Source organism: Chaetodon auriga, chromosome 11 (assembly GCF_051107435.1).
Source record: "Chaetodon auriga isolate fChaAug3 chromosome 11, fChaAug3.hap1, whole genome shotgun sequence".
NCBI lineage: Eukaryota > Metazoa > Chordata > Actinopteri > Chaetodontiformes > Chaetodontidae > Chaetodon > Chaetodon auriga.
This window is the reverse complement of record NC_135084.1, coordinates 17,361,112-17,374,563: the sequence shown is the minus strand read 5'-3', so window position 1 is coordinate 17,374,563 and position 13,452 is coordinate 17,361,112. Positions and strand designations below refer to the sequence as shown.

Here is a 13,452-nt window from a genome sequence, read left to right as displayed (position 1 = left end):
ACTAGCCAGGACCTTTCTTGCCACTGAACCAGCTCAAGGAAATTTCTGTCATATATCATTAACGCAGTTGGGGCAGGAAGTAAAAAAAAAGAGGGGGAGCAGAGTACCTCAGTGACCCTCGGTGAAGAGCATTGGTCAAACATGGAATAAATACTCCATTATTAGCATGAATGTGTGTTTTTTTTTAATAAAGAAACTCCAGAATAAAAAAGAAGTCCAACCAACTCAAGCACTAAAATAGACACCGAAGCTCAGCTCTCTATGCACACACACACACACACACACACACACATACACACCACAGTGTGGTCATGTTGTGTGGAACTTCTGGTACTGATTATGCAGAGGTCAGCTTGAGATTCATACTGTAAGCTGTTATTAATTTACTGAACAAATGTCCTGGAGAAAACCGGTGAATGGTGAAATATTTTCATTACGCTTATCGAACGGTCCATCTTTATTAAACCCGCACATTTGTTTAATTTAAACACCGCGAGAAAATACAAAATATAATTTAGCAGCGCACGTGTCACCGGGGTGCATCAAGCATCTGTGGGTATGTTAAAAAAGCAGGTCACCTCGTTCATTCATCACTTGTTTGTGATTCGTGAGGAGAGGGGCACTGTTCCAAATGACAGCATTGTAAAACAATAAAAACAGAGCTATAGTTAGAAATAACTTGTCACTTTTAATAAATGACACTGGTTCAGGGCTCTTTCTCTGGGGCTTCTCCTCCGATACATCCCAGGCACCCCTGGGGCCAACAGAGCAGCCAGCAGACCAGCTCGTTTCCCCGAGGTAACTGATGACCCTATCCCTGAATTCCCCCCATCTTTGTCCTGTGACCTCACACCAGCGGGAGCAGGACCATGTCCGATGAAATCTTCAGACTGCTTCCCATCCTAATCTTGCCTGTGTCACACTACAAATTGCTACATTCAGAAAATGGAAATAGATTGAGGTGGAGATGGAGGGAGGGACTGACAGAGGTAGGGAAAAAGGGAAGGATGGGAGGGGAGGGGGAGCGGAGGAGTGTGCATCGACAACCAGTCCCCTAAGAAAAATACTTGAGGAAAGAACGACTCGGGAGATCCCGACAAGGAATCACATCTCAGCGAACATATTGATCTGATTTACAAAACCTCCACTCTAATGCGAAACAAATGGCGTGGGCGTGAACTGGTACTTAACCATAAAACCCCAGCATTACTCCGTCTCCGATGAAATACCACATATATCCCTCACCAGGGCCTAATGTGCTGTTTTACGGCCAGATACGACTGAGGTTGACCCAACAGTTTGTTTGACAATTAGGGGAAACCTAATAAGGATTGAATGGGAGTGAGAACATGCCAAGAGAAAGAAAGGAGACCCTTTTTCAAAAGAAAAAATGGCTAAAAAAACACCGGTCTGAGTGACCTAAATGTGATTCACAGAATCAGGAGCTGTTTGACAAAGCTCTTGCGTCATTAATGCTTTAAGAAACCAAACAACATCTTCAAAACAGCTACAAAGTTTAATTATAAAGGAGAGCTGCTAAATATTTGAGAAAGAGTGGCATGTTTTATTCACTTCAGATTTAATTTCAATAATGTAAGATTTTTCGCCACGGTGGCTTATTGCAGCAGTGTGCCAGGGAAAAGTGAATAAATCTTAAGAGATTGTTTTCTTTCATAATATCAAAATAAATCACTTGCATTGCTCCACCGCCGGATTTAAATCACATTAACGCAGCGTAAACCGAGTCAGTGAATGCGACTGAAGATAGTAAACTTTAACAACGTATACACCAAAAAAAAAAAAAAAAAAAAACATCTGTGATAACCTTTTCTCATTTCGGTGTGTGTCTATGTGTGTGTAACTGTGTGTATACAAGGTCCAGTGTTGCTCTTGGCCCAGCATTCATCCCATCACCCCGGCTCTGGCCTTGTTTCTGTCAGCAGTGAACCAGGGGAGTAAAGAGTGGGGGGAGACGAGAGCAAGAGAAGGAGAGGAAGAGAAGGAAAGAGGGAAAGAGAAGGGGGTGGTGAAGGGGGGAGGGGTTGTCTCCATGGACAGATGGACTGCTCTTTCTCAACACATGTGGAACCATGTTTCGTCTTTCACTGCCGTCAAGCTGGAGCCGAATCCGTCGCTCTGTTGGCCCGCGCCACTCTTTCGTACTGCACACCTCTCTCTTAAGCACAACACACACACACACACACACACACACACACACACACACACACACACACATGCAAGTGTGTGCACGCAGAGAGACACACGCAAAAAAACACACACGCGCACACACCACACAAACATCTCCGTCTTTCTCTGCACACATGTTAAAGTCATCACCCCTGCTCAGCGCTAGTAAAACACAACACCCCCGGCTTCTCTGCTGTTGTCAAGTCTTGCCATTAGCTGATGCCACTGGGGAATCCTACCCTAGTGAGGTGGGTCTCCCTCGGGAATGTCAGGCACCACGTTACGTTCAGCCGCCACTCATGTGAACCCAAACATGTGAGCATAATTTGGAAAATATCATTTATACTGTGCGTCTTTGTACGTGTCTTGACATTTACAAACTGCGATAAAACCGACATGAGGGAGGAGGGAATAGAAAACAGGGCGAGAATAATTTGAGGTAATGTTTTGCTTAGTGAACAGTATTACCCAATCCTGGATGTTGGAGCACTGGGAAGGAGGTTCTGGCTCTGGGGCTGCAGAGGGTCTGGGTTTCATTTTTCGGCAAGTGCAAGCCAACGGAGAGCTGCCAAGTACAGCTTTCGCTCTCAACACTTCCTGCTCTTCCTACTCTGGCTCGGGAGGAGACAGGCTTCACTCAAACATCACGTTGACTTAGGCAGGGGTGGCCAGCTTATTCTCCCATTTCTCAATGGGCGTCAGAAACTCACATCTGTCACATGAATTACACCAAACACAGCCATAAATAAAACACCCCGAGATGGTTAAGCCACAAATAAAAAGGTGTGCACAGGTGTTTGCAAGCGTGTGTAAATATAGAAAGAGAGCATTTCCTATACAAGTTAACAGCTTTAAATGACTCGCTGTAAAGCCTAAAAAAACATCGCGGCGCAGGTCCCACGGCTCAGTGTGCAAAAAATCCAGAAGGAACACCTGCAGCAATCAACTCTCAATCACAACAACAGTGACCCCATCCACTGCATCATTTTCATTATGGATGGCGGGAGCGAAATGCTAGATTAACACTACCTAGCGAATGCCATCTTAATTTCCCCTCTGCAGATGCAGTAAAAACATGTCATTTAGGTACTTCATAAACAGACTTCTCTTCGCAGGTTATCGAGACAGCCGCTCGGTGAAAACACACCCTCTTTTCCAATGCTGATGTGCAATTAAAATGGTTTTAGAAATCCTCTTTGACAGTCCAGGGCTTAGCCAAAAATGTAAATGACATTAAAGGAGACAATGAATTTAATTTTGTTTAATGTCCCCTTTCGCTGATTCTCATTTACATCACATTTCCACATAAAGGGCTGACCTTATAAATACTGGCATTTGTTCAGCTTTTGGAGGTAATCACGGTTTTGCAAAAACCAGATGGGAGCACACAAATTTTCTGATTTGTTTCTTAGAAGGCCGAGGGAACCACATATGAGACGTTCTAAGACTGCGGTCTTTTGTTTCTGGTAAACAACTTGACAACAAGTCAAGTGCACTCTGGGAAATGACCTCGTAGGTGTTCCACAAATGAACGATAACGCAAAGTCATTTAGAAAATACAGCCTCACTAATGAGGGACATAACGGAAAGCTAAGCAAAATTTACATTAGGCCAAAATTTAATTGCATTAACACGTGAACAGGTGCGGTGAGGCCTTTATAAATGAGCTAAATGAATAAAAGCCTCCCACAGCACAACCATGTGTGCTGACCAAAAAAAGAGACAAGGGGAAAAATAAGGGAAAAAACAAGTCAATGTCATGAATTATTCAGTGGCTGGGCTGCACTCCAAAGGTCAGTGCTCTTTGACCTTTGTGACAGGAAGTGAAAGGGAGTGCCGTAGCCGCTGGAATAAATGGAGCTGACATGTTTAGATCTGCTCCAGAATCCGTTTGTGAATGGCAGCGTAAATTGACACAGGATGTTAAACTGTATGAACATACATTAAATTCAAAATTCATATATGGGCAGAATACACATTGATATCACATTCGCTCTCCGTCTGTCTCAATTCTCCTTGCATAAATTGCTCCAGCCTCTCAGAGTAAAGCGTGACCTTTGAACCCCGACACACAGAATGAGTCATTTTCTCTTCTCTTTCAACAACATGTGCTGTCTTATTACAAAATCCATGTGTAAGCCTGAACAATGTATCTAATCTTTCACACAAGAGAAGACAAAGTCAATATGCAAGAGAGTGAAGACAGATACCAGACCAGGAGAGTCATCGCAAATTGAGTTATGTTTGTCTATACACTACATGCACTGTAAATGGGAAAACCGTCTAATCAGATATTGGGTACCTCATCACTATAATTCTAAAGACTCAAATTACCAACTGAATAAACCTACACCCCCACTTACTTTAAGGCACCATTAACTTATAAATATGGCATCTGTAGCACTGCTGGATTTATAAAGGGGAGAGACGATTATACCGAACTGCGAAGTGATGCGGTCGTAGCAACAGTGCTACAATTAGTCACTAGATAAATTTACTGTTTCCTTTATTTAACATAAGCACCATGCGACTCTGAAATCTCTTTTCCCTGAACTGACGTTGGAGGAGAGGAAAAAATCTGCTCACGCTATTGAAAGACAATAGACTTTTTTTGTAGAGCAAAATATGTACCGACTTTCCCGAAAGATATTGAAATTTGAGTCACAACGCACAAACCCGCCCAAAATGCAACTAAAATAGGGCCTTTCTTCATCCAAAAAGGAGTATGAATAATGCAAGGGCATCGAATGTAAGTGCTGAAATATTTAAAGACCAAGCAGTGCTGAAACTTTGTGACAGCTGTTGGGCCTATATCTAACCAACTTTTTTTAAAAGAGAATCCTTCCTCTTCAAAAATCTGAGTGAAAATCTGTATCAAAACTCTGAGAGAAAATAGGGTAAACAGATGTCTGGCTTGACCGCAGGAAAATAGGACACATTTGGAATGATAAGTTTCCCAAACTCCGTTGGATATGCCAGATCCATGGGAACGCCAGTTAATGTCTTGCTAGATGCCAGCTAGCTGTGTGCGCTTTCCCCTCTTACCATCTGGGAAAATGTTACAGCGAATGAACGCCATCAATGATTCACTCCAAATCTGTTTCTTAAGGTTCGGCCATGCTACTGTTTCTCTAGGAAATGTGGCAGTGCTAGCTGGCTTTCATACTGTAATTGTAGACAGATGAGACGTGCCTGATTCAACAATCAAACCTCTCCTCTAGGTTTATGTCACTCAACTATGTTCTACTCAATTGGAAATAATCAGTTTCTGCCAGCAGCGACCGCAGCACAGGTGCCTGTAATGATGTGCATGAGAAAATGACAGATGTAACAGAAATGGCTGTAAAACATGGAAGCTTTAACTAAAAGCTTACCCATATGCACAGCGGGAATGGGCAAGTAATTGTAGTAAATAATCCTACATAGCGAGCCTATAGTGTGCTCTGGTCATGTCCGTAACTCTTGCTAAAACCCTGCAGCCCTTCACAAGCACCCCTCTCTGCAAGCCTCCCTCAGTCACTGGGAACCTGTGTGGGTCTGTTAGGGTGAGCTGACGGGCTCATAGTTACGACATGGAGACAATGGGAGGGTCTAATGAGGAACATATGCTTTTGTGTTTCAACAGAGCCGCTCATTGTGCAAGGAAAGGGATACTCTACTCCTATTCAGACTCGTCACAATGAAAATCCGAGCCCTCCCTGAGTCAGTTGAGCTTACAATATCCATCCGCTTCTCTTTTCCCTGTTCTTTTTTTTTCCCACCCCTCTTTCTTGACTTTAATTCTCCATGCATTCATTTTGCTTATTGTACTTATGTTACATGTTTTGTCCCCCAGATTGAAGAACAATGGTGTGCGAAACTCTAAGCAGTAAAAGGCAGCAGAGCGACACAAAGCAAACATGAAAGCAGCGGAAATTAGGCAAAGTAGACGTCTCAAGTTATATGTTAATGTTTGCGCTGCCGTCCCTTCGCTAACAAACGCGCTTGACTAATAAATTAAGTAATCCACTCGGTGCCAGTTACAGCAAAAAGAAAAAAAAAAAAACCTCCTGACATTGTCCTAAACACCTCAGTACTTTTCTCGCATATGATGAACAGTGGCTGTCAAGCAGAAAAGCAGGCAGCGTGCATGCGTTTGAGGACTTGCATGCTCGTGTGTGCGTTGCGCCTGTCTGTCGGCGTGTTTGTGTCCTCGTCTGTGCGTGTATCTTCGTGTGTCTGTGTGAGTTTGAGTTCAGACAGCAGTAGCTCTGGTAATCCATCCAGGCTCCCAGGGCAGCCAGCTCCTACTTCCTGATGCATGAGAAGCTGCTGGAGTGGAGTGGCAGCAACAACTGCTCAGCCCTATTTGATTACTAATAAGAGAGTTGTCCCCTCTGTCAGATACCAGGCATTCTCCACTAAGCAAACAGTGATTCCGGCTAGTCAAACATTAGCATTGCTGTCTCTCCCTACTACGTGGTGAGAGTTACATTGAGATCGACGCTCAAACTACACCCCCTGCCTCACCCCTATATGCAACACACACACACACACACACACACACACACACACACACACACACACACAACTACCTAAACATATTCAGACTGACCAGGGTATATAGTTTCACAGTGTGAGAAAAATGTCAATGCCTGAGAGGAGACCATTTATTCTCCCTCTTTACAAAGTGATGAAGGTAATATAAATGTGGCAGATGTAGCTTCCCTAAAGGTGCAGAACAAAACAGCAGACATAAAATGTTTATCCCTTCTAAAACGAAACTTTAATGGCATCTAGCTCACAGCTAACTTGAAAGACGGAAACAGTCAATGAAAAACAACTATTGACAGTGTAAGCATCACTGTCGTAAACAAAGAGGGGAAGCCAGCCAAATAAATGTGAAGTTGCCTAAGCTAATTAGGTGTATTCCCAGCATGATCCTCTAGTGATTGAACCACCTGTGATTGAACAAACCCTATCCAGGTGGTGACCGCCCCTCGGTGCACATGTACCTGGGAAAGACGCCCCTTAGCCACTCACACAGAATCACCCACAGTTCCCACACTGTGGGCTCGAAGATGCAAGTCAGCCCAACTGGGCCGTCTGGCACACCAGGAGGGAACTCATTTGTTCACTAGCTCGTCCATGTGCCTGCTCATCCACTCAGTCACTCATCCATTTAGTCACTCAGACACTCACTCATTCACTTATTCTCCCCGTTCACAAGCACAGAAAGAAGCCGCTCACAGCCTACCTGTCAATGATCACAGGGTCTGATGGAGTCTCGTTCCTGTTTCCACAGCTTTTCTTGTCACAGCATCGGCTGTAGGAACAGAGACAAGTGTGTTTCAGAACAAGCAATGCTTTGCTGAATAAATAAAAATAAATAAATAATGCACACAAAACCACATACATTTATTAAGCCTTGGAGTGGGTTTGATGTCGGGGAAAAAAAATTGCCATGAGATTTCCTTCACTCAATCTATCCATTCCATTGATGCTGATGGCTGATAAAAATGGTGAAAACAACATGTTGTGTTGTTTGGCTTAGTGTTGGAGGGGAGGGGAGTGGGGATTGGGCCAGGAGGCAGGGGAGTCACTTTTCACAGCTTCAGCTTTTGTTTACCTCTAATTGCCAAGCTGCTATTTCTGAGGGAGATGCAAGGTGCCACCCTCAACCAATATTTCTGCGGGGCATTTATCAATTATGGCCTCAAAAGCACTAATCTATCTTCCACCACATGTTTCAGTCATCTCCTCCCTAAGCCTATAGCTAGCTGCCTCTCACTTCTTTGATTGGGACTTGAATCAAAACTGCAAAAATAAACAAATACATCATCCCAGCTTCCATTTGAAATGAAAACATATAAACATATGTGAATAAGATTGATTTATGCCATATGGTGCAGGAGGAAAAACAAAGATTTTGTGCAAATCTACTGTCAGTCAACCACACACTATTTAAATATGCCTGATTTACACGACTTTCTAGCAGCAATAATAAAGATGTGTTTTATAGCTAAGGCGCCTCAAAGTATTAAGGCAAAAATATAATTCAAGAGCCAATGTATTACAAGCCAAAAAATAAGATACAATAAGATATCGAAAGATTATTCTTATTAGAGCTGTTCTTATTATGTACATCCTCTTATCTGATAATAGGCAGCAGTTAAAGCAGTTCGTTATTCAGCAGCAAAACGCACCTCTTCTTGACAAAAAAAAAATATTACCTCTAGAGCACGAGCATATTCAACGTGTCACAAATAAGTGATGGATGCATGTATAAATTGAGCGTGAGTGATGAGTTTATGCATGGAAAAAGACAAATCATTCTCAGTTCTCATGCTGCACTTGCTCTCAACCAGTAACTTGAACAATGCACCGGTGCAACAAAGGAGAGGTTAACCGACAGTATCCGAATTCAATGTTCACAAAGCTCATGCTGAGCTCAACAATAACAACAAAAGGCGTTTTTCCTTTTAGTATCAATGACACCGCTGAATAGCAGCGCAATATGAGAGCTTGAGATTTATGTGGTTAAACGACGCTAAAAGGCTCGCTGATCATTGTTGACAGGTGGGATCAACCAAGAGCTGACTCTGTGCTCCAAAGAAAAAAAAAAAAAAAAAAACTGATGCATAGCATGCAATGTATGCATAACTTAACAGAAAACACATTGTCTCTGGCAGGCTTAAATGATGACATACAATGCTTAAAATATATTACAAAAAACGAATAAACTACAAATTAAAAAACATAACTTGTGTACTGTCACTGACTGTTTATTATACATTCAATTTCCCTTCACTGAAAAAGACAGTCAGTTCATTTTCACTGTCATATTCATATTCATATCAAAGTTGAATCACATCATATCAAAGTTAGAAATGACAGCAGCTCTCTCTCTCTCTCTCTCTCTCTCTCTCTCTCTCTCTCTCTCTTGCTCTCTCTGTGGTTGCTGAAGGACCACAGGACAGTCTGGATTGCTGCATCAAATCATGAGTGTCAAAACTTATTGAAGAGGAGGGAATTACTTTTTGCCTGGATCTGCAAAATGGACAGAGCAAAAATAATGCTTACCTGCACATAATTTCATGAGTAAGAAGAACTCTGCACATTTCTGGATTCTTGTCCTGGCCCTCATAAACTATGGCCTTTGAAAGGAAATGAGACGGAAAGAAAGTGAAAACACAGTCATCTCTTAAACACATATTAATTCACGGAAAATCACAAATAATTAGTCTCACATATCAGCAATTTTTGCACTTAATAAAATAAATCAGGGCATGAATACACATGATGTTAGCACAACAGAATATATTAGAGGAGAGCAAAGGCTAAGCAGGAAACATGGTTAAGATCATCACAGCAATCTCTCAGCCTTAGAAATTCTATTAATTAATATAAACATCAATGACACCTACCTAAATAAACAATTACAAATAGAACTGGGACTACTATTGATAACACCAACAGCAGTATTTCTAGTGGCAGTAAAGCTAAAAAATATAATTACAAAATTAAGAGCAATGATCATGATGAGAAATAAAATAACAAATTGTATTTTTTTATTATTATTAATCTGGATAATATCCTGTGGCTCAGACAGACAGAGAGAAAGAGAGAGACACAGAGATTTTCATAAGGAGAGATCCAATAGAAGTGTCATCAATATGCTTATAATCTGGGGATATTTGGGGGAAAGTGTTAATGGGCAATCTGTTGTTTATTTTGAGCCGCTAACAATGATCTTTCTGTGGATAAAAAGCGGTGTCTGGCGGTACGGTTGAGTAATTTTTGAGCATTGGCTGAAACAGATGGCGTGGAGCTATCAGTTCTGCCGCTCTTCTCTCCCTCCCTCGATCCCTCCCTCCTTCTTCCATTTCTGAGGATAGACACTTCACTCCCTCGTACACTGAACCGGCACCAAGTGGAAACGCAGGCAAAGGCACCACGTTATTGACAAAATACTTGAGAAAGAACACAAACAAAAATAGAGGGAAATAAGCTGAGTGTTGTCTCTTTGCGCTTTGATGCCATTCATAATTTTCATATATGTTTTTTTTTTTCTGGCACGTTTGAGGCCAATATGAGAGAGTGACTTTGAAAAAGTGACATATCTGAACCAGGTCGCATCACTCTCGCTTTTAAAAGCTGTCCTACTTGACCTGATGGTTTTTTTTCCCCCCCGTGCTTTTCTTTCTTTTCTTTTCTTTTTTTTTTATGGGAACCGGGCGATTATCTATATTGGTTTGATTTATGTCGCTATTTGCAGCTGTAGAAACACAAATCCATAAATTGCTTGTTCTGCGTCATTGACTCGGATCATTCGCGCAGGAATGTTGTCTGTGACCAGTGGTCCAGGCTTCACGGCTCTATTCTGAAGGCTCTACCTAAACCCTCTGTTAAACAACAAAAAGTGAGCTGGAGAGCAGGAATGACGACGTGTGATTTTATTTCCACAATTATAATTACGCATACAAATCTTTGCGTTGGCTTGAAATGTGCATTAAGACTTAATAAAAGCATTTGGAGCTCTGGGTTAAAAGTCACTCAGATGTTTGTGAGGAACATGAGTGAAATGCACCTCGGCAAAAATACCAATTTTATATTTATAGATGTCATACCTCATGCGTGTTTTTTAAAATATGTTTGGAGCGTCACCTCTGACTCTTTGCAGGGAAAGTCACGTTAGATCATATGGAGCAAACGTAGCGTTTAAATTTTAATGCTGGACAAACTGAGCCTGCAAAGAAGCCTAACTCTGGCTGGCTAAAATTGACTTTGGAGTCTTGCAATATGATATGGCCACGCATAAACAGCCAAAATGGAAGCTGCCTGCTCTTGTTACACCGGTAATTTGATTTTATTTCGTGCCACAAATGCATTTTGCAAGCAGGTTTTTTTTTTTATTTTTTTTTTTCTTCCGAAAAGCGCGTGCTGTGTGCATCTCAGGGGTGACAATTTGCACGGCGTGTTAAGGTTTTGCACAAGTGAACCATGGATGTGAGCAGCGTGCTGCACTGTGCGTAGAAACAAGTGTAACAGCAGCTTACCTGCTTCGTCATGGAATCGATTAACCGTATGTAAAGATCCTGTTCTGTTCTGACACCTGGGGAGAGAAAAACACCAGCACTTGTGAATTTCCAGGAATTGTGGGCAATAAATATCAAAACAGAAAGCCTTCAAAAAAAAAAAAGTTTATAACATGTAATAAAAATTATAAAGAGTTCAGACAGTCATTGCATTTGTACAGAATATCGCACTGCTTGTATTGTTGTTATTAGAATTATTATTAAATGTGCTTTGAATGCAGACAGACCAACTCGTGTTGGACATATTTGCACGTGTTTGCAAAATGTTAATGACACTTGAACTCACCATTGCTGTACAATAACTGTAGTTTGTAATGTATCCCATTGTTAGTTTTTTCACTGGTTGGTTCCTGCAGGAGACAACAGTTTGTGAAAATCGACATGAACAAAAACAACAGCCCATCACCACCACATGCCCGCGTGTTGGGGAGAAAAAGAAATATTTGTAGTTTCTGTGCAAAAGAAGAGAAACAGCTTTAGTTGTTAAAACGACTCTCTGTCATCAGCGAATTGAGTTTTTAAAAAATCAATATTACACGTGACATCCCCTTAGTAACCCACTGCCATTTCAGAGAACATAATTTCGATACATGTGTTGATTATGTGCAGGGGTGCATGTATTTCTAAAATACAGCGCTTACTTTTTCTTTCTCCACAAAGTCCACAAAAGCTGTCCTTTCGATCTCCACGGGCTGACCCTGTCTGTCATACAGCGCCAGGACGAAATGGAAAAAATTGGATTTTCTGAGGTTGGAAGGGGGCTGCTTTTCATAATGTGCCCGTGCCAAGCCGACACCGCTGCGGGGAGAAAACAAGAGACCAGCTCGGTTAAGCACCGGACACCGGGGATACTAGATGATGGAGAAGCTGATGGAAACATTGGAGATGCAGAAGCACGCTTGAGTACGGGGGAGATTTCTTGATTTGTCACAATAATGGGTAATCTGATGTAATGAAAGAAGGGAAAGCCGAAGGGGGGGCATTTATTGGGAGACCGTAATTGATACAGAGTATTCAGGGGATTGAGGGGTCGATATGATGAGGAGGGAATGCGTGAGAAAAATCAGATGCTTTTGGCATGCGTACCTTTGGGCGGCTGTGTTTGCATCCACCACCCCAGCTGTGTGCATCCAGGAGCGGACCGAGTTCAGTCCACCCAGCGGTTCCTCCTTCATCGTCGTCCCACCCCGCGGTATAGTTTCCTGAATCCCAAACATTTAGGACAATTTGCGTGAAAAAGAGCCTCCTGCGAAATTAGAGGAAAATAAACGTCCAAGCGTGTTATCCTTTAGGGTTTGTTTTTTCACGGGATAAGTGGCGAGAGCCGATTCAGACTTGCGAGGGAAAACCCGGTCCACAGGTCTTGCCTCCCTCTTCAGTCCGTCCGATGTGAACAATTCTCAAAGTGCTGTACTTAGTTAGAGCGGTATCCACAGACTGGAAAAGTGAATTGTTCAATAGACAAGATTTTTTGTGTTGCTATTGTTCCTCTTTGTTTTTCTTTTTTTTTTTTCTCTCGTTTTTTTTTGTGCTATTCACAGAAAAATCGATGGCAGTTGTTTGTGTTTGTGGGTGATGCTGCTCTCAAAGTGCCCACATCCCTGAAGCACCGCATCCAAAACCTTCAGGACTTCTTGTTGAATAAAAAACCCACTCCTGAAAAGGTGCTGCTGCTTCTCCACAAGACAAACACAGGCAAAGGCTGATCACCAGTGGAGGTGTTCCTAGTACACAGGAGAGGTGGATAAGGGGCCCTTTCGCGTCGTGCAGGATGGATGGGAACATGCAAAACTAAGCCCTCTTTCCCCGAGGACTGAAATCTTTCCCGGGAGCCAAAACTCTAAACCCACGGGAGAGGCGCTGTCAGAATATGACGCTGAAGGGGCGTGGTTTTGACCATATATGGAGCGCTGACGGTTCCTGTCAAGCAGTGGCGCTCCACTATACGGGTACAGCCCTATAGTGCAGCAGCCTGAGAACATTCATTCGCTCCACTTTTCCTCTTGCTTAGGCCCTATATGTGGTGAGTTTGATTTTTTTAATGATATGGAAAATTCAACCGGGTGTAACCATCACACATAATGAGGAAAAAAAAATAATAAATAAATAATACATAATAATAACTCGGAATTCAGGATTCATTGCTGATTATTTGTTGCTGGCCTAATGATGGCAATTTCTGTGATTA

The 13,452-nt window shown here is 42.2% G+C and overlaps 1 protein-coding gene across 8 annotated transcripts in view; it reads right to left on the bottom strand.

Annotated features, from left to right (window-relative positions):
• LOC143327810 (transcription factor COE3) overlaps positions 1-13,057 on the bottom strand; it is a 67,904-nt gene extending 54,847 nt beyond the window's left edge. For 7 of the 8 annotated variants that reach the window (XM_076742314.1, XM_076742315.1, XM_076742316.1 and 4 more), the window contains exons 1-6: positions 12,351-13,025; positions 11,906-12,062; positions 11,551-11,614; positions 11,226-11,281; positions 9,250-9,323; positions 7,424-7,492 (exon numbers count right to left, since the gene is read on the bottom strand). In XM_076742314.1, the coding sequence (XP_076598429.1) occupies positions 7,424-7,492; positions 9,250-9,323; positions 11,226-11,281; positions 11,551-11,614; positions 11,906-12,062; positions 12,351-12,481 (551 nt within the window). In that variant the 5' untranslated portion in view covers positions 12,482-13,025. Of the gene's footprint in view, positions 1-7,423; positions 7,493-9,249; positions 9,324-11,225; positions 11,282-11,550; positions 11,615-11,905; positions 12,063-12,350 lie in introns of all 8 variants that reach the window. The other variant, XM_076742317.1, reaches the window with a different exon arrangement.
• Positions 13,058-13,452: the final 395 nt, after the last annotated feature.